Source organism: Mustela nigripes, chromosome 6 (assembly GCF_022355385.1).
Source record: "Mustela nigripes isolate SB6536 chromosome 6, MUSNIG.SB6536, whole genome shotgun sequence".
Classification (NCBI taxonomy): Eukaryota; Metazoa; Chordata; class Mammalia; order Carnivora; family Mustelidae; genus Mustela; species Mustela nigripes.
Genome location: NC_081562.1, coordinates 129,485,078 through 129,507,320, shown reverse-complemented (window position 1 = coordinate 129,507,320; position 22,243 = coordinate 129,485,078). Strand labels below are relative to the sequence as shown.

The 22,243-nt window shown below is 36.2% G+C and overlaps 1 protein-coding gene across 4 annotated transcripts in view; it reads left to right on the top strand.

Annotated features, from left to right (window-relative positions):
* The window catches only part of PLXDC2 (plexin domain containing 2), a 463,944-nt gene that overhangs the window by 229,029 nt on the left and 212,672 nt on the right, over window positions 1-22,243 (top strand). For all 4 annotated transcript variants that reach the window (XM_059404216.1, XM_059404220.1, XM_059404219.1 and 1 more), the window contains one exon: window positions 7,314-7,383. In XM_059404216.1, coding sequence (XP_059260199.1) covers window positions 7,314-7,383 — 70 coding nt within the window. The remainder of the gene's footprint in view (window positions 1-7,313; window positions 7,384-22,243) is intronic.

The window sequence follows — 22,243 nt, the reverse complement described above, 5'->3', positions numbered from 1 at the left end:
ACTACATTTTAAAGGAAATTCTTATGTCTACCAAGAACAAAAACATGAATAACTGACAGTATTAAGGGTCCCAGGTAGAAAACACAGTTATGGAAGGTCTGATAAAAGGTAGGAAAAGAAACACCTGGTATAGAAGAAGGGGGATGGAATAATATAGTGATCAAAACTCAAAAGTTTTGGGGTGCCGGGGTGGCTCAGTGGATTAAGCCGCTGCCTTCAGCTCAGGTCATGATCTCAGGGTCCTGGGATCGAGTCTCGCATCGAGCTCTCTGCTCAGTGAGGAGCCTACTTCCCTCTCTCTCTTTCTGCCTGCCTCTCTGCCTACTTGTGATCTCTGTCTGTCAAATAAATAAATAAAATCTTTAAAAAAAAAAACTCAAGAGTTTTGGGGTCAAACATATGTGGATTAAAATTCTAGCTTTAGTACTTCTAGTGGTTAGAACTTATTATTTTGTTTTGTGTGTGCGTGAAGTTGTTGTTGTTGTTTTTTAATTTCAGGCTTATTAAAAAACTTTCAAGAAACATTGAAAGAGTTCCCATATAGCTTTTACCTAGCTTCCCAAATGTCAATACCTTATATATTCATGGTATAATTATTGATACCAAGATATCAACACTTGTCCTATACTCTTAACTAATCTGTAGGCCTTGTTCATATTTGTTAATTGTTCCCAGACCATCTGTTTTTCTTATTTAGAATCCACTCTAAGACCTACATTGCTTGTATTTGTCCAATATCTTAGCATCCTTCAATCTATGATAGTTTTTCAGACTTTCTTTGTCTTTTTGTGAACTTGATGCTTCTGACGAGTAATGGTCTGTTACTTCATATAATGTCTCTGATTTGGGGTTTGTCTACTGTTCTTCATGTTTTAACATGGGTCTCTGCTTTTGGCAAAAATTACTTTTTGTGGTATTACAGAAATAGTATTTTGTCCTTCATTGTGCATCATATCAGGAGGTACGTGACTAGTGATGTTAACTTTGATCACCAGCTTTGGGTGATGTCTTCCAGATTCTGTTCCTTCACTGTGAAGTTACTATGTTTCCTTTTGTGATGATCAGGTATCTTTTGCAAGATACTTTGTGACTATGCAAATATCCTGTTTCTTATCTTACTTCCAACTTCTAATTTTAGCATTCAGTCTTGACAAATACAGACAAAATACTTGCATAATGGCTGATGTATTTAATGCTAATTCTATTTTCCTAACACCAATAAATATAGTAGTTATGATTATTCCAATATAACAAACATGAGAGCATCATAACATGGCTCAGAACATAGTATCTAATGGTGATACTGGTTCTATTGGTAAAGCAGTTTGCCTGCATTGATATTAGAGACAACAGACATCCCATCACTTCCAGCTCTTTGTTAGGAATCAAATAGGGAGCTATTTTTGTTTAGGAAACTAGTTCCAAGGAACTATTGCTATGCTAGGCACCTTCGTGTGTGTAATGTAATATTCACCATCATTGACTCAGTGCTTATGAAGGTCCACATGTTATTTGGTCATTTGATCCTTATAATAAACCCTTGAAGAAACGTCTTGACTACAGATGAGCAAACTGTGGCTTAAGTAGGCTAAATAATTTACGAAATCACACAGCTACTAAGCACCAAAGCAGGGATATAATTTCAAGTCTCTCTGAGTCCAAACCCATGCTAGATCATTAAAAACGAGAAAAGAACCATTGCAAATTGAAAAATAAAGCTTCATCAGGCTCCATTAAAAGAAGATTACAAAATGTGTGTTTTCTGATTGGTAAATGAGGAAGGCTCTGGTGATCGATTCTAAGCACTTATAGGTGAATGAGTTTTATGTGGACTTTACCCAGGTTCAAGAAAATTACTCAATTGTTTTGTGCATTCTGGAAGGATATATCATATCACAATTAAGAAATTAAGTTTATTCATAGTTAGCTACAAAAAAGTTATCCTAAGAAGAATGATTATTGAATCATTCTTATTTACTAGATATATAAATCGTATTGGAAATGAGATCATTTATTCAGGTATTCCAGATGAAATCTAGTGTCACTAGATATACTCATGTAAATAAAGCAAAAAACATGATTTTTCTTAAATTTTGCAGTTCCTCTCAATGTTAAGGCTTGCCATAAATAAACAAATTGAAAATCATATGTCTCAAGATTTATTTGATTATTTTTTGAAATGTTTTTGGGAAAAATAATACAGACCACATTTTGCCAATAATAATAATAATAATATCCCACCTATTTGACAGCTACAAGATACAAATGTGTGCTCCTCAAACATCAAATGATTTGAATGACTGAAAATAAAATGTTAAAATATGTAGCTAAATATTAATGATTGATTCATGAATTCATTCTCCAATAAGTGAATTATCCCTAAAATTCTTTGGACACTTTGCTATCATGAGCTCATGAAAGCAGCAATTACTTAAAGTTTAGTCACTACTGATTTTCTTGCAGCAAGCTCCAAGCTCTTATTATCAGGATTATGTCTTAAACAAATGAAATAAACACTTGGGGGAACCAGGAAAGTGAAGCTTTATTACTGTACATAAGATGTCTTTTTAAAAAAGTCTTAAAATAAAAAAGCAGTTTTTATTAATGACATTATAAAAAATGGCTTTCAAGATGATAAATGTGCCCACTCCATATACTTAACTTGTATTAAGAGGCTTCTGTCTTTAAAGTGTTACAGGCATTGGCAAATTAATTTATTGTTGTAATACTGGTGAGAAATAGGCAAACAAGTTAAACTAGAATAGTGTTTACTTAGGATTACAGTTCCCATGTTATTAAAAAAGAATTAGCAGAGATCATAATAATTAGTCTGAAACAGACAGCAATTAGCATAAGAAGAATCTGTAGAAGAGGCAATAAGAGGTGCAGACACTCTTAGAGGTCTAGTAGGATGGCCCTAATTGAGTCTGATAGTCTGTTCCCAACAGCAATTTTATGGGGTGCATTGTGGGAGATTGTGATGTGGTTTTAAAGGTCACAGTTGTGCATGGCTGTACCTGCCATGAATCTGCACCAGACCACCTGGGATCTATTTATAAACCTGTACAAACTCTTCAAAGAATGTTTCATAAATTTATCCTCCCCCATATGGAGAAGTCATATGTGCTTGCTTGTCTCAAAATTACCATTTCTCCTTTCAAATAATTCACTGCTTTCCACAGAGTGTAAGGAAGTAGCAAATTCAGTTGATCTTATTTATGTCACGTATGCTCTTGAGAATTTCACTTCTGAGCTTTTATTTTATATTTTTCCCAGACTGTTAATTAATAATCACATGACAGGTTTGCTGAACCCTTCGTCCCTCTACATAGATATATTGCTTAAGGGGTAAGATCCAAGACAGGGTAAAGTACAAAGCATGTTTCAATATTACGGTGGCTTTTGTTTACAGTGGCTTTTTGTGACAAATTCCAGGGTTCTGTTAGCCTTTCTGGTTGCAGAAGAGTCCCTTGTTGAATGTACAACTTGGGGTCTTTCTTATTTATTTTTTATTACGTAGCTAAAGGATGCTTAAGTAATGAGTCTTCTCACACTTAACCAAAATAACTCTCTGCCTTGTACTCTTTCTCTCAGTTGGTGGTACTGCAGTCCACCAGTCACCCAGCTGGAAACTTGTCCTTTTTTTCTAGACTGTCTTCCCTCACTCCCAATTTAAGTGTCCTTTCAGTAATCACAGAGGCCTTCTGCTTTTACTTTCTGCCTGTATGTTGACCCATGGCTTCCATTCTCCTGGCTTAAAGTCTGATCTGGTTAACTTCTTGTTCCTTCACAAGAGTCAGTGTTAGTGCCTTCTGCTCTGGGATCGGTGGCCTCTCTTGGTCCTTACTCTGCCCCTGCCTAGTCCTGCTGTTTATCCCTATGTGATGTCCCCCTGCACAACTTTGTGAACCCTTGAAGGAAGGAATTGGGTGGGACTCACTGACTGTTTTATCCCAGCCCCTGACTTATGGCCTGGTAAATATGAGGTGTTAACTAAGTGATCGTCAACTGGATGAATGAACAAATAAAGTTTTTCTTCAGCTCCCCCCATGCCTGGTTTATATATCACACTGAGACAAAATAATAATCCAGTTATCCATGGGTAATTATATTGAATATATAATCATTCAGCTTCCAAACACATCATGAAATTCTAGGGAAATTTGTTTAGTTTTGTTTTGATATAATTTGGTTGTGTGTGTGTGTGTATGTTTTAAGAAGGAATAATAATAATTTTCAAAAATTTGCCTTTCTGTATGACTTTTCTCATCACTTTGTTTTAATCTCAGTTAATTAGGACCATTGGCTTTGGTGTCCATAAAACCCAGGTTCCAGTTCTAGTTTTCATCTTGGGCTATTTTTAACTACTCTCATGCTGAGTTAGCTTCATTTTGAAACAGTTATTATTTGAATCTTGTGCAACTGCTTTATGTGTATGTGTATATACATAAAGAATGCTAGGTAAGATATACTAAGAAGACATAACCTGAACTACGAGGTCAAAGAGGGACTTTCTGGATGTGATCCTAGCTAGCTCTTGTTGATACTTCTTTATATTCCTTCTGGCTCCCTGAGTTCACCTGGAACCATGGGAGGCAGTTCTAACAAATCAGCCACTTTCCAGCTTAAGTACTGCATTTCTTCTTTCTACCTGAGGGTGCAAGCATGGATAGTCTGGTGGAGGGGAGAGTTAACCTCTATTCAATAGGAGATGGGAGTTGATGGACAAATGTCCCAGCCTCCCGACCTCCAATGAAAAGATTCTGAGGTATGTTTTTCCTGTTGTTGCTCAGAGATTCTCTAAGGAGAGAACTACTATAGCAGTGAGATACCTAATAATGTATCTACCACTGGTTTCTCTTTTCCTTGTCTCACTTTTCCCACTTTCTTTACCAAATGCTTCCTGATCACTTTCCATACAAACTATCTGCCCCTAAGTCTTTATGTCAGTGTTGATATTTAGAGCACCAACCAAACTGAGCCAAGGCTTAAAGAATATGGAAGCCATGACCAACCAAGGTTGAAAGAGTATGACAGTCAGAAGAGACATCATGTAGCAGTATCAGAGCCAAGGCTTAAAGGTGGCAGTTACAGGAACTAAAAGATGTTTTAGAAGACTGGCTGGAACATAAAATGGGGAGGGAAATTTGTGAGGTAGTAGGGGCCAGTTAGTGTTTGGTCTTAGAACTCATGGTCACTATTTTGATATGATTGTAGAGATGGCAGGATCTAGATTGAATGAAGTGGGGGAGTGATATGCTAGACGGTATGGAGAACAGATTCTAGGGGAAATGGAGCCAAGACACTATGAGGAAATTATTAACCACCTACATTTGGGAACTATTACCCACAGAAAAAATGAGTGGATTTCACAAGTATTGAGAAGGTAACGTCTTTCTAAATTTCCATTGCTAAGTTCTTTATCAGAGTCATTGAGGTGGTCATGGTGGTAACTAAGGTAAACTGGTAATTTATACATTAAAACATTTCAGCCATTTTTCTTCATGATCATATAATAGCAAATTTTCTTTCAGAGCCTATTTTCTTCTCAGAAACAGAGTCTTTAACTTATATACTTATGCACCTCCATCTTCTAAAAATATTGAAATATTGAAAGAATATTTCATATTCTTCTGGTTCATCTGTGGTAGTAAATAATAGCATTTGTTAACAATGTATGTTTAAACCCAACTCTTAGTTTGGAAGTGAGGATGCCTATGGATGGTAAATTTTACCAATTTGCTCATCAGTATGAAAATAAATTAAAATGATGAAGAATGATACACCACAGCAAGTGCCTTTATAAAAATTATTTTTGATGTCTTTGTGAGATAAGTGATTTTGCCATTAAACCTTTTATTTGAGGGCAATTAATAACCACTCATTTCAGTTAGTGCAGTGAAAATGGGTTTTATTGTTGCCATTAGTCAGCAAAAATTAAAAATGGTGATAAACCCTTTCTGAAGATGCAACTTTCATTAAAAAGGAGGAAATGAAAAACTAATTGAAAGTTACTGTAAATTTTGTATCATTAATTTCATGCCAAAATAAGTCATTAGAAATCTCTGATGGATATAAAAAAGCAATCATTTGCAAAATTGGAATGAGCAAAATTCAATCTAGGTGTACTTCTCTGTTTTTTTTTTAATTTGTATATTGGGAGAGCTATAATATAGAGACTGTTGAATTTTAACAAAAAAGCCTTTTGCTATATGTAGTTTGTATGTGCTGTGGGGTTCTAAACCAACTAATTAATTCCCCTCAGGATCCTTTTATTTCAGTTGGTCACCTTTGTTATAACTCACTGCTTTTCTTGCTTTTTGTCTAATGATAATATGTCTGGTTCATATCACTTCACTATGAAAAATCTAGGGTTTTTGTTTTGCCTTGTGTTTTGTTTTTATTTTACTATATATACTCTGTGTGTATATTTATTGTATAAATTGTATGTTGAATGTATAAATATGTCTGATATATAAAAAATAATATATAAATATTTGTCAATAATATAAATATATAATATATACATATAATATATAATAATAAATTAAAATACATACAAATAAAATTAAAAGCCTCAATCACCTTTTTAGAAAAGAGAAGGGTAAAATTTATGAGCTTTCTTCTCGAGTCTCTCTAGTTTTCTTCTATGCAATGAAAAGTAGTTCTCTGATAACCAGCATTTTTTTATTCTTCAACTCTGCTTTTGAAAGTGGACATAATATACTAAATCTGGAGAGCTCATCACACCAAAAATAAAAATATCCGCAGGTCTAAATCACAGTGCAAGGTATCTTGTTCCATGAAACTACCTTTCATTATGGGATGTACAGAAAACAAATTGAATGTATAATTACATAAAATACTTTTTTTTGATGTTGTATCCAATGAAACTTGGCAGATAACATGCTCTACTATTTTGGAGAAAACTAATCAAACCAAAAAGAACTGTAAAACTAATTGGTTACCATGAAAACTGAACTGATTCTCAGTGGACAACTAAAAGGCAATAGTGATATTAAGAGAGGTAGCTTAAATTGCAGCAGAAACTTCCAGATTCCTTTTGTAAGCGAAGAACAAACCAACAGACCATCACAGCACAACTTTTTTCCTTCTCACATACTTCGAACACTTAATTACCAGAAAAAAAGAAATCCTTTATTGTCATTTAGGAATCAGGTTCAAATAGCCAACTGCAGTCATAGTGGTGCAAAGTAGAAGCATCATTTTTTTTTTTAAGTGGAAGACTTTTCATTTTACATTTACTATTATGCACATTATTGATTTTCTTTTCTGGTTGTTGTTCCTTGCAGAGAGTGAATCTATCTTTCGATTTTCCATTTTATGGCCATTTTCTACGAGAAATCACTGTGGCAACTGGGGGTAAGTGGTTTTCTACCCATTCACTCTAAATAATCTATAGTTTCACTATAGTTATTATTTTTAATTTACTTTACATTTCAATAGGGACACTTATTGGGAAAACTATTGTCTTCTATCACAAAGTCATGGGTATAAATAAAACCTGAGAAAGAGTATAGCTATTGGAAAAACTTTTCAGCAGAAAAAAATTGTAGTTATAATAATTTTCAGCTTAGATTCATCTGTTTTCCTTCTACCTCTTTTCCCCTTCTTTTCCTTCTGCGTTTTAACTCATTTTTGGTAATATGGTAAGATTGTATAAATGGGAAGAGATCTAGAAAAAAAAGGGTGCTTATGGAAGTTGTTACAGTATTTTTCTTTTCTCTTAATGTTAGAATTGATTGACATAAATATATGGACAAACATCACCTCATGTATATTAGCTTCAATTATTTCGGCCCTCCCCCCATGCCTTCAATGCCACTTAGGTTGACTGGCAGCTCATTTGAATCTTAAAAAGAAACACTGAGATTCATTATGTAATCCTTTAGTGTTATTTTTCTGCACAACCTTTGGGAGTTGCTTTAGAGATTAACAATACCCTAGAAAGGCAATTATTGTACTTTATAGTATATCCCAGAAGTCAGGAAAAAATGTAATCCTTAAGTGCTACTAGCAGAAATAAGCAAAAGGCCAGAGAATATCCCTGTATTCTGAGAGAAAAACATAAAAATGGAAGCCTAAGTAAAGATGTAAGTTAAAAGAAATCCAGGCCGAGTGCCCGTGCCTAATTCACCAAAGACCAGAGTCTTTCTCCTGTACTGGGTTTCATGATTGCTCTTTCAAAAGGATAAGAGAGTCCTTTTGATCAGTACTGCCATATTTTAACATAAGACTTAGAGTTATGTAGGAATCAGAATAAGCTTTGTAGCTGGAAATATCAACAAGCAAATAAGAGTTTTTGAGTATCTACTCTGAGCAAAGGTAAATACAGGTACCTCTGTCTTGGGATTACATAGCCTACTGGACTATTAGAGTGAAGCAGAATGTGGCAGTTCCTTAGAAAATAGAAATCGTGAAATATAGGTTTCCAGGGATGACAAAGCTCAGATATCTGTGAACATTCTGTATAGAGAAATGATTGTTTAAGATCTTCCTTGAAGGATGTCTCAGTGTCAAGGGTCGTGTAGAGGAAGAAGAGTAGGTCTCATGGAAGAATATCTTGAGTAATTACACAGAACAAAAAATGGGTAAGGTATATTTCGGATACCAAATAGTTGAGTTTGCGTGAAGCTGAAAGCGGGTTTACAAAAAAAAAAAAAAATGTCTTATTAAGATGATAAAAATAGATTGGGACAATTTTATATACTGCCTCAAGAGTCAGTTGGAGTCGTTAGTACTTTTTTAAGGTAAGTGATGAGCTTAGGAAACTGAATCCAGACATTTGTGTAACTCCTTCAAGTATAAAAAGACTGTGTTAGTACACATAATTGGAAGAATATTGCAATAGTTTGTGTGACACATATTGAGGGCCTTGGCAATTCTGTGGCTTCAAACAGAGAAATGATGCTGTCAACCAAAATTACAGACTCAAGCAGAAGAGCAGGTTTTAGGGAATGCCAATGGCTTCAGTTCTGAAACTATTAAATTATGTGTAAAGAAAGGACCAAGTATGGGGCACCTGGGTGGCTCAGTTGGTTAAGCATCCAGCTCTTGGTTTCGGCCCAGGTCCTGATCTCAGGCTTGTGAGATCGAGGCCCAGGTCAGGCTCTGCGCTTTGCATGGATGCTGCTTGTTCCTCTCTCTTCCCCTCTGCCCTATCCCCCCCTCAAATAAATAAATAAAAGCTTTTATGCTGAAAATAAATAAATTTAAATTAAAAAAAAAAAAAGCTTTTAAAAAAGGACTAAATATAAGCTAATTCACAGAAGGACCGTGTCTTTTTAAGGAAAAGGCTTCCATGCTGGAGATCCATCAGTCACTTATAGTCTTTGCCAGAGACAATTTTTGGTGTTCTAAGGAAAAGGCTTCCATGCTGGAGATAGGACCATGTCTTTTTGAGCCCACTGTGTATTTCTGTGCTAGTATATTGCATGGTACTTAATAGCCATTTAATTAATATGTTGAAGGAATGAGAGAAAAAGAAAAAGGTAAGATTGACATCATGAATTACATCATGCCTACTAGCATCTTGAAAGTATGATAGAAGCATGGTTATTTTATAATATGGACATTAGGCATATTTTCTGACATTTGGGTTACTGGTGTTCGACTGAATTTCAAAAAGTGAATTCTTAATCACATTTGTTCAAAATCTATACACACAGCGGTAAAAATATGGGCACCTTTGATTTTCAGCTTCTCAAGTTACTTTATCCTTAAAAGTCATGTCAGTGATTCAGCCAATATGAACTAAGATTTCCCTTAGCTGAGTTGGTAGGAAAAAAAAAAAAAAAACCAAACCAATAGCTATATCATCTTTACTGCTTCAAAGTACCACTTTCCTTTGAAATGATCCTCAAAACAAGTGAAAAATCTGGTGCCTTGAATGATCTCTGTCTTCTTTGAAGGGAACACTAATGCAAAGAAACTCTTTTTTTCTCTATTTAAAATATGCTAGCCTGGAAGTTGCATATATAAACCCATACCCTATTTAAAGGAGACTCAGCTGAGATAATTTACACACTTAATCTGAGTTCCTTCAAAATGAAACCAGAGATCTCCTGAAAGCTTTCAAATAAATAACTTCTTTGCACTTTTATTATTCATTTATTGAGTCAGTTTTGATTGGAGTCCCTATCATGAGAAAGACACAGTGTGTGATACTTCACCATATGCAAAGGAGAAGTTTGGGGTCCTGCTCCAAAGCGTAGAGTCTAAGAAGAGGACGGGGTATATGACTGAGCATAAGAGGAGGCTCACTGTAGATGCTGCCGGGGCGGAAGGTTGTTCTGGGAGGAGACCATTCTTTTTAGGCCAACCGAGAACAGGTTTGTCATACTGGCCTCGAAGGAAGGTAGAGGTTTAGTAGGCAAAGAGGCAGGTGGAAGCGATGTGGAGAGGAATGGGACTGTCCAGACAAGGGGATGGTGAGCGAAGGGACAGAGCTGAACCTATAGTGAACATATCAGGAAGGCTGACAAAATATATCAGTTTATCCTGAATGGAAGGTTGGAGTTAGCGTCTAGTAGAGAGTAGATGGGAAGAGGGATGGCAAATACCTTGAACATTATACATTTGCTTGCTAGCCAGCAGCTATCAGGTGTTCTTGAGAGCAGAGCTGGCCTGTGTTGGCCGGGGAGAGCAGGGTAAGGTGGGGGGGGTGTGGGCAAGAAGGCAGTCCACAGCAAGGATCTGGTATCTCCGCAAGGTCCGCCGTGCCTTGGCCAGGGTGGGTGCAGTGAAGAGAGACACGGAGGGGGCAGCGCAAGACACGGTGTCGGGTTCTTTCATCACAAGGGCTGTGGAGGTTTCTAGGCAAAAGGATCTGTGAGGACAGAGTGAGTAAAGCTAAGAACAGCTCAAATGGGGACTTGTGAATAGAGTTTTGATGGATCTCTTCTGTGACTGACTAGGTGTGAGAGGCAGACGGACCTATCTGACAAATGCTCGACAGATCGAAAAAGTTATTAACTGTGAATGGCTTTGGGAGAAAAGTAGAAACTGTGAGTGAGGTTAAGTCAAGTTGACTGTAGGCCATTCTAAAGAGACCAGGGACTGGGATTTTTAGGTAGGGACACGTGGGTGTCTGTGAAACAGATATGAATATTCTATTGACTGTCAGTTCTCTTCGATTGTGTCGATAGATTCCTCTTGAACTTGATTTTACATTAGATTGGGGGAAAAGAAAGTGAAATGTGAAAGTGGATATTTTCAATCACAATTTGCTTCATTCCTCCCACACCGTTTTCCCATTTCCCATGCCTCCTTAAAATCCAGCCCCCACACCTCCCCTCTTTCTCTGTTCACATAGACACAAATTTCTTTTTTTTTTTTAATATTTTATTTATTTATTTGACAGAGAGAGAGAGAGAGATCACAAGTAGGCTGAATAGCAGGCAGAGAGAGAGGAAGGGAAGCAGGCTCCCCAGTGAACAAAGAGCCCAAGGTGGGGCTCAATCCCAGGACCCTGAGATCATGACCTGAGCCAAAGGTAGATGCTTAATCCACTGAGCCACCCAGGCACTCCTAGACACAAATTTCTTTAAGACTGAAATGACCTTAAAGATGTCTTTGTTACGGGCGCTTGGGTGGCTCAGTGGGTTAAGCCGCTGCCTTCGGCTCAGGTCATGATCTCAGGGTCCTGGGATCGAGTCCCGAATCAGGCTCTCCACTCAGCAGGGAGCCTGCTTCCTCCTCTCTCTCTCTCTCTGCCTGCCTCTCTGCCTACTTGTGATCTCTCTCTGTCAAATAAATAAATAAAATCTTTAAAAAAAAAAAAAAAGATGTCTTTGTTACTGCTAAGACCAGCACCATTTCAAAACAGAAAATAGTTGAAAAACACAGACATCTGCCTAAGTTATTGTGATCCATCTTTATATTTAAATATGTATGTATTTAATTATGAACACACTTAAGTTTATAGTTAAAAATGGAAATAAAAACTAAATATCTGGCCATTTATTTATAAATTATAAGCATGAGTCTTTGTTAAGCATTTTAATTTTCAAAAGCTTCAATCATCCATACAAATAACAAAATGAACTGGAAATACCATCTTATTTTCTGGTTCACTGGTAACAGAATTTGAATGCACTCATTTATCTTTTTACTTAAAAGATACTTCAGAATACAAATATTCCAGACATTAAAAAACTAGTACTCTGTGCATCTCATAAAAACATTTCATTAATGATACCACTAAGCTGTGTTATTTGAATATATATCACACTGCTTTCATTCTCTTGCTTTATCAATACTCTAACTGGTTCTTTTTCATTATTAGGCTGCTTAGGTGATATTTTAAATGTTTCAAAAAGTAGATTAAAAAAAAAGTAGATTTAAGTGTAAGGATTCGATTTTTTTTTTTAAGATTTTATTTATTTATTTGTCAGAGAGAGAGCGAGAGCGAGCATAGGCAGACAGAGTGGAAGGCAGAGTCAGAGGGAGAAGCAGGCTCCCTGCGGAGCAAGGAGCCCAATGTGGGACTCGATCCCAGGACGCTGGGATCATGACCTGAGCCGAAGGCAGCTGCTTAACCAACTGAGCCACCCAGGCGTCCCAGGATTCGATTTTTAATTCTTGTGACCATCACTTGAAATATCTTTTTCATGAGCCCATCCTGGGTACATCATACTAACTACAATAACACAAAATGTGGGGACGGGTAAGTGATGCATTCAAAATCATGGGGAAGAGAAAGGGTGACAATATCCACATTATTCTGGCCCCAGGATTTAAGTATGTAGACAGATGCTGGTTTGTAATTAAAATAGTGTGTGGAATTGCTGGCAGTTGTATGCGAGAATCGGAATCAAAGATGACATAAATTAAAAAGGTAATGATGAACATGTATTACTCACCTTGATTGTACAAAGGATTTGCCCTCCCTTCCCTTCAACATGAATATCTAATTGGAGGTTTAATGAAAAAAAAAACTGCTTAGAATTTTTTCTGAGGGTACAAAAGCAGTTTTATTCACCCTTCTCTGTTTTCTTTATTCTGTTGTGGTTTTGTTGTTGTTGTTGTTGTTTTTTAATATACTGACATACAGCACTATTTTCATGTAAGGTATTGAATATAAATTGATTTTGTTTTATTTGCTACATGATAACTAATGAAATAAAAAATGTTCATTATGGGGCGCCTGGGTGGCTCAGTGGGTTAAAGCCTCTGCCTTCGGCTCAGGTCATGATTCCAGGGTCCTGGGATCGAGCCCCACGTCGGGCTCTCTGCTCCATGGGGAGCCTGCTTCCTCCTCTCTCTCTGCCTGCCTCTCTGCTGACTTGTGATCTCTGTCTGTCAAATAAATAAGTAAAATCTTTAAAAAAAATGTTCATTATGTCATCAGTCTTTAAGATATGAAAAGTCAGAGCATGGCATTTAAAACATCAAAAAGACAAAAGTAAAATATTTACCTTCCTTCTTTCCCTGCCTCCTACTCCATGCATTCCCCTCCCCAAAAAAAAAAAAATCACCATTACCCTTTGAGCTGTGGTATGTTAAATTCAAATTTAGAGTAATTTCCTGAATTTGGTGTATAGTCATTCACTTTTTTTTTTTCACTTTAAGTCCCCAATAAGGGAGGTTAAAAAAAAAAAAAAAACACACACAGTGTGTATTATTTTGATTGGGTTTTCTGGATATGTATTAGCAAATCTTCCAGTTCTTCTTTTGTTCTCACTTTCAAGTAGTCATATTTTAATTGTAGTTCCAAATAATATTTCATACTTTTTAGAGGGACTTGATTAATAACAGTTATAACAAACTTCTTCAGAGTGGAAGAGAGTTCATTATTACTTATGATGATTGATTTATAAATACCAAGTCTGTCATCTTTCAAGTGTATAACCTCATGGAACAGAACAGAATGCATCCATTAACTTTCTGAATCTAGTGAAAAAGTGAATGGAGTTATTTTGTCTTTTAATATTATTATTACCATTGTTGTTATTATTAAGAGAAAGCAGAAGTTATGGGTCTCTGGAGATCTGATGCATGAAGGGAAAGTACTAAAGGGATAGATGCTGGACAAAATAAAGCCATCCCATTCGGTTCACTAATTTAAAGTAACAAACAAGATCTCAAGGATTCCTGGACAGAAAGATAAGTTTTGCGATGTCTGCTTTGCTGTATCTAAATGATTCTCTGTAAAGTCCCTCTGAAAACCTGAGACAGTTCATTTGAGCAGTCCTCCTAGATGATTCATTGTTCCCCAGTGTCCAGAATTAAATTCAGCAGATTCACCAACACTGCTACATTTCTTTCCACCATGACTTTATGAACTGCATGTTCTCAAGCCCCTTTGTTTCTTCTGGGTATTGACACATCATATTCCATTAATTGACTCTTTGGGACCGAGGTTAAGTGTGGCTGGAGATTAGAGCAATAGGAGTGGGGCCACCCAGGAAATAGACTCAAGTCATTAGGAATGATCAAGAAAAATCTGAGAGACAGAAATATGGGCAGAACAAAGGAAGAAATTTCTAGAATAGTACCTTCCTTTGCCATGACAGCCACAGAGGAGTCTACCCATCCCTGGTGCTTAGACATTCACCTAGGAACACTTGCCTCTGGAAAGCACCATTTATCCTTTCAGGGATCCAGGCTTTATTTGAAATATTGGCAACAAATATTTTGCTTGCATCCTGTCCTAGTCACTTCATCAATAATTCAGAAAAATAACAATATTGCACAGATGCTCAAATATATCACCCAAATGAAAACAAAGTGTGTCTAGGTAACTAATTAGTAAAGTAGCAATGCACAGCAGGTTCTCCAACATTGTCTGATCCTGGAAAAGAAGGGGAAAAATACTAAGCACTTGAGGACTGACTTTGGACCCAAGCCAGTTCAGGAATAAATTCAGAGAAGCTCCCTCAATTCCCCCTGAATTTTGGAGAGGTAGTCTGGCATCTAGGTTAAGATAAACATACTGATATTCAAATCAGAATATATAAGTTTATAAGTCAAACTAGTCATAGCTGTTATAATCTTTAGGAAATTACTTTCTATCTGTCTTGCCTCAATTTTCCAGTCTATAAAATAGCATAATAAAAGTACCTATCCCAGAAAGATTTTTGTTCAAGTTTAAGTTAACTAATAATCTGTTATTGTTACCTATTTCATAGAAAATGCTAATTAATAGCATATATTATTATTACTACTCTTTTATATATATACTTTTCCTCTTTTATCCATTTCAAAATACTTCCTTCATAAAGCTGTGCTTGCTTCTTAAAGTAGTTTGTCATGTTTTCTTTGATGTCATTATCCATATCTCAGAGAACATCTAAAGACTTAACTTGTCATTATCTCCATTTTAAAGGCTGACTCATCCATTCAGGAGTGGGAGGTATAAAGGGTCTAGATGACTTGGGATGTCCTCTTCATACGCATAGGCATATCTGTCATCTGTAACTGTAGTGCAGATCTTCTCTAAAGACTTCCCAGTACCAACATTCTGTGACTCTGATTATCTCACCAAATGTAACAATTTTGTAACACATGGCAGAAGAATCTTGAAATATTTCTCTAATTGTGGTACGATAGGCTGTAACTGGATAGCAGGCATGATTATCATCAGCAGGCCACACATATCATGCTCCCTACTCTACCCTTTGTGTGATAAGAACTTTGAGGACAAGTCATCAAAGCATCAGGTTAGTTATGGCTAACTGATGGACATCCCCCCCAGCAGCATCTAGATGGCCTTTTATGGATTTGAGAGTCACTTAATTGCTAATAACCAACTTGAAAATGTACTAAACACCCAACCACAAATGCAAAATGAAGTATTTCTCTAGTTAAATTTATGTGTGATGGTTAGCCTTTGAATAAGGAGACAGATTTTCTTATGGATAACCATTATTTCAATGCTCACCATTATTTTCAGTTTCTTTTCTTAATTCTTAATACTTCACAGAAAACTAGTAGGTGTACTATGAAAACAGCTCAAAATGATGTTCTCATTTCAACTGATACAGCTCTGAGGCTTAAACATAGCATTAAAAAATAATAATTCTAAATGTTTTGTTGGCTGTTTCTAATGGGGTTATGGTAGATTAAGATTACATTGTTGGTCTGACTAGCTGAGGGGCTACAGAGATATTTTTATTTAATCTTCTTGGATTATTGTTCAAATGAGAGGTTTCTGCTGAAGGCAAAGAAGATTTAAAAAACACTTTTTAACTGGTTTATTATCATTTTCCACAGCTACTTTAAAAAGCAAGCATCATTTTAGTTAATAATTTGCAGAGAAAATCATAGCACTTTTAGATTACTCTAGAAAAATAGGAAATAAGGAGAAATTGGAACAACTAGATTTTGAAAAAAAAATAAAAGGATTATGTAACTGTTAAAGAGTAAAAGCTCTTTAACATTTTTTAATTATGGCAAATATAAATAGGGTAAGATTTACCATTTATGGGTTGGCCATGAAGTTTTAGTCATTAAGTCAGCTCTGACTTTTTTTTCTCCTGTTTTTTTTTTTTTTTTTTTTTTCCCCCCTTTGAGGTAGTAATTCTCTGAGTTATCAGTTTCCTCCACAATGCATTGAAAACACAGCTACCCCCAAAACTTTACACCGGTGCACTCCTATAAGCAGTGTTCTCTATTCTCTCTTTTTACCTTTCCAGTTCTCAATAATTAGAGATTATTTTGGAGAATTTTTTTAAAGCTACTTTTTTTAGCACTAGATAAAATCGAATAAAACTGATTATACAATTTGGAAATTATTGAGTATTCCTAACTTATATACAGTTTAAAAACAATAAGACTTAATGAGGGGCGCCTCTGTGACTCAGTCATTAAGCATCTGCCTTCAGGTCAGGATCCTGGGGTCCTGGGATCTGAGCCCCACAGTGGGCTCCCTGTTCAGCAGGAAGTCTGCTTCTCCCTCTCACACTCCCACTGTTTATGTTCCTTCTGTCATTGTATCTGTGTCAAATAAGTTTAAAAAAATCTTTAAAAAAAAGAAAAGACTTATGAAATGTTACGTAACTAAGAATTAAAGTTTAAGGTGGTGTGTTAACATGGAAAGAGTGCTCATGATGATGATTAAGATATAAAATTGCAATTATGTACAATAGTATTTATTTTAAAATACCATGCAAATAAAATGGAAGGAGAAACAATGCTGGTCATTTTGTAATGGTGATTATTTTTCTGTTTCTGAGTTTCCAAATGTTAAGTTGAAAATAAGGTCATATTTCAATCCTTATATTTATTATTATAAAAAGTAAATAGGAATCTGACTTCTTTTCAATGCAGATGGCTACTGGTTTATTTTAACACCATTTATTTTTTGTCTTTATCCTACTGATACACAATGCTATTGCTAAAGTCTTTTAATTTTCATAGAATTTGAAATATATTATGTGGGTTAACTTGATTTCTTCTCTCATAAATATAAAATACACTAGAAATATAAAATACCCTAGAAGAAAACTAGAGAGAATTCCTTTGCAATCCTGAATTGGGACTGTTTTACTAAAAATAATACAAAACCCTGGGGCTCATCGTGGCTCAGTCAGTTAAGCATCTGTCTCTTGGTTTTGGCTCAGGTCATGATCTCAGGGCAGTGAAATGAAGCCCCACACTGGGCTCCATTCCCAGTGTGGAGTCAGCTTGAGATTCTTATCTCCTCCCTCCCCCTCTTCCTCTACTCCTGCCCCTCTGCTCCTTCCCCCCACTCACATCAGCCCTCTCTCTCTCGCTTACCCTCTCCCAAAAATAATAATAATAATACAAAACCCAGAAACCATAAAAGAAAATATTGATAAAACTGTGTATATCAAAATTTGGTTCTATTAAAAAGTCATGACATTCAAACATCAAAAGTTAAGAAAAAGGAAGTAAAAACCAAGAAAAGTATTTACCACACACATGAGCTATTTTCCTTAATATATAAGCGAGCTATTTTCCTTAATATATAAGGAGTTATTGTAAGAGAAAGATAAATATGGCAACCAAGCAATGAGCAAGTGGCAAAGGCGATTTATTAAAAAGGAAATTACAGGAACTTCTGATCTCAGCTCCCCATTACAAAGACCTTAGATGTTGTCATTCTCAGTCCAACAATAGGAAAAAGTTACCTAAGCTGAAAATCAGTAACTTTTGTGGGACCCATCAGAGAGCTGAGCTTATAAGACAAACCACCCTCCCTAGAATCTGGAAAGACAGGTGTATCCAAAGAGACGTAATAGGTGTCTGATTACGTGGAGCAGAGGCCACTGGCACCACAAATTGGTAGTAACATTTAAATGGTAATTTCAAGAGTTGGAGTGTGGATAAACCTAAGAAACTCCTGGCTTCTCTGGTCTTAGTGGGGGCCCTTAAGCTTTTATGGGCTTGACTTCCACAAGCCCTGTCAGATTCTCAGAGTAAAGATCTGAAAAGGGTCCCCTCATGGCTCTGCTGGGAGAGAGGAAGAGTAATCACTGTGAAATACATATAGAACTTTCTCCAAAACAAAGGCCTAATCTGTGGGAAAGGACTTTTTTTTTTCCCCTACACCTTAGCCTAGCTAGAAGATGCTTTTGTATTTCCTCTAGAGCTACCTCTAGAGCTACCAGGGGAAAATAACAATAACAATAGATGCTGAACTGAAGTCAGGGCTTCCAGGAAATAGACTGAAAATGTTACAGCCAGGGTGGGGGTGGGGGATACTACTCCAAATGGAAACACCTTTGAAGTTCACAGCCCAAGAACATGGGTCCATTAAAAACTAACAAACTTCTAAAATGGAAATTTGAAGGGAAAAAGTACGGGGAAAAAATCAAACATCCAAGAACTATGGGACAATAATAGAAAATGTAACATAAACATAACAGGACTATCAAAGGAAAAGAAAGAGTAGAGAAGAAATATGTGAAATAATAGTGGTGAAGAACTTTCTAAAATCACAAACAGTCATCAAACCTGGAACTCACCAAAAGCCAACCAAGAACACAAAGTAACGCTCCTAGGCATATATTTTTTTAAACTGGAGGAAAAATTAATAAATAGATAAATGAATGAATAAATTAATAAGCAAGCAAGCAAAGAGAAAAGGCTTAAAAGAAAACCACACCTGACTTCCAGACACCCAACCAGTACCTCTCAAAACTGACAAGGTCATCAAAAGCAAAGGAAAGTCTGAGAAACTGTCACAACCCAAAGGAGCCTAAAGAGACATAACGACAAAATATAATGTGGTATTTTGGGACCTGGAACAGAAAAAGGACATTATGTAAAGCCTAAGAAAATCAGTATGTTTACCTAATAACTTTGGTGGTAATTATGTATCACTGTTTAATTAATTTTGACAAAGATTCTATACTGTTAGATGTTAATGGTATGGGAAACAGGGTGTCCAGGATATTGAAAGGCTCTGTATTACCTTTGCAACTTTTCTTTAAATCAAAACCTGTTTTAAAATAAAAAATATTTTTAAAAGGGAAAATTTAAAAAATGGCTATTAAACATGGAATAATATGTCATCTCACTGCTAATAAGAGAAAATAAATTAAAACTATATATTATTAATTATATATAAATATTAATTATAATATTATATTATAAATATTATAATATTTATAATTAACTATAAATATTAAGTATATATTATATTATTATAAATTAAAACTATATATTATTTCCACTCATGTGGTTTGAAAAGATTTTAGAAGAGCAAGTTGGGGAAATCAAAAAGGTTTTTTTAGGATATGGAGAAAAAGGTACTCTCAAGCATTACTGGTGTTATTGTCTATTAAAATATAAAATGTGTAACTGTCACTGCCATTTCTAGTTCTAAAAATGGGTCATCTGGGTGCACTAGATGGGTCATCTAGGTAAACTAATGTATAAGGATGTCTGTTGCTAAAGATTGGAAAAATAATCTGAGCATCTGCCAATGAGGATGTTCAGGTTAGGGACAGGTGAACTAAAGGTTTGTGTACCCATGGGATGGAGTACCCTGGAGTCTTTGAACAGAATGAGATCATTCTCCATGACTTAGTGAAAGAAGCAAGGTGCAGAACAGTGTCACAGAATAAATGTATGTGTATGCATGTGTATATTTACAGGCATGTATTTCTGCATCATAAACTATTGCTGAAATGATCTGGAAGAATGTATATATGCTTTCAAGTGCATAGAAAAATCGAGAAGGACATACAAGAAACTATTAATAGTATTTAACCTTAAAGAGGAGAATTGGTGGATTGCTGGAGACCAGGAATACAAAGGGGATATAATTTTCACAATCATTTTGCATTTCAGGTCATTACTATGTGCATGTATTACCCTTTCAAACACCATTAATATTTAAAATTCTTACTGGTGTAAGAATTGATCAGGAATAAATTGCTCAATACATGTATTTCTTTTCATTCAATATAATCCTATATATTTATCAAACAAAATGAATATGTTAAGAGTATGAGGAATTTGAGAGGCAGGGCGGGAGGTTGTGTGGGGTAGGGAGGGAACAAATGAAACAAGATGGGATCGGGAGGGAGACAAACCATAAGAGACTCTTAATCTCACAAAACAAACTGAGGGTTGCTGGGGGAAGAGGGTTGGGAGAAGGGGGGTGGGGTTATGGACATTGGGGAGGGCATGTACTATGGTGAGTGCTGTGAAATGTGTAAGCCCGATGACTCACAGACCTGTACTCCTGGGGCAAATAATACATTGTATATTAATAATAATAATAAAAAAGTATAAGGTATAAAGCTTTTTTCATTACTTTTATTTCAAAGTTTCTTATGTTTTAGAGTTATAGATAGTGGCAAGTGTTTATAAAATTGCCAATTTAAGAATATTTGCTTAAATTGTTTGCTGAAGGATTTATCAATACCCTCTTAAAAGATAGAAACCACAACTCTCTTGATATCTCTGATGTTCCTGAGAGTAAACCTGAGTTAATATCAAATTATGGAATATGGCAGGAAAAGGAGGGTTGAAAAGAATTTTAGTGATTTTCAGTTTAAATGCTATAGTAAGGGATGCCTGCGTGGCTCAGTTGGTTAAGCGGCTGCCTTTGGCTCAGGTCATGATCCCAGCAGCCTGGAATCAAGTCCCACATCTGGCTCCTTGCTCAGCAGGGAGCCTGCTTCCCCTCTGCCTCTGCCTAACTCTCTGCCTGCCTGTGCTCACTCTCTCTGACAAAGAAATAAATAAAAAATCTTTTAAAAAATAATAAATAAATAAATAAATGTTATAGACTAATAGATATCTCAGTCTAATTAATGAACAACACATTTTTATGTTATTAGCAACTGCTTAGTTAACACTATAATGATTGCAAACTGAAAACAAATTCCAGGATATTTTCTGAGGAGAAATAAGAAAATGTGACTAGTTTGTATCTGTTGTAAGAAGTCTTGCAGATTTAGAAGCAGTAAGCACTGGGGTTCTGGGAACAGACCAACAAGGAAGGGCAAGAGAATTAGAAATGAGTAAGGCCAGAACTGGTGGAGTTCCTCTTTCAGTGGCCTTGGGATATTTTTATTTCAGGATTTGTTATGGACTGAACATCTGTGGCCCCCAAAATTCATATGCTGAAGCTCTAACCCCCAGTGTTATTCGGTGTGGAGACGGATCTCTAGGAACGTAATTAAGGTTAAATGAGGTCATCATGGAAGGCCCTGGTCCAATGGGATTAATGACCTTGTACGAAGAGACACCAGAGGGGTCATTCTCTCCCTGGGCACATTCAGAGGAAAGACCATGTGAGGACTTTGTGAGAAGGCAGCTGCCTACAAGCCAGGAAAAAAAGCCCTTAGTAGAAACCAAAACTGGCTGGAACCTTGATCTTGGTCTTTCTAGCCTTTCCAGAACTATGAGAACATTAATTCCTGTTGTATAAGCCACTTAGTGTATGGTATTTTTTTATGGTGTTTTTTTTATGGAGCCAACTAATACAGATGTCCAAAGGGCTTAGTAACCTTTGTCTTCAAACTCGGCAGGAGTCAACTCCAGAATACAGATTTTCTGGAACATTGTGACATTTAAGTTCTCAGCAATGTCCTAATTCTTCGGAACCTGTCTTTTAGCCAAACTATAAGAATCAGGAGCCAGTCTCCTCCGACAAGCAGAAGCTTGTCTGGATTTCAGGACTGGCTACATCAGGGTGGTAGAATGAGAAGGGAGAGTGATAGGTGCAGGCAGTCCAAGCAGAGAGTTATTGTGCTTCACCGGGGCACTGTGGGAGGTGGGCAGATGGCGGTGAAGGCAT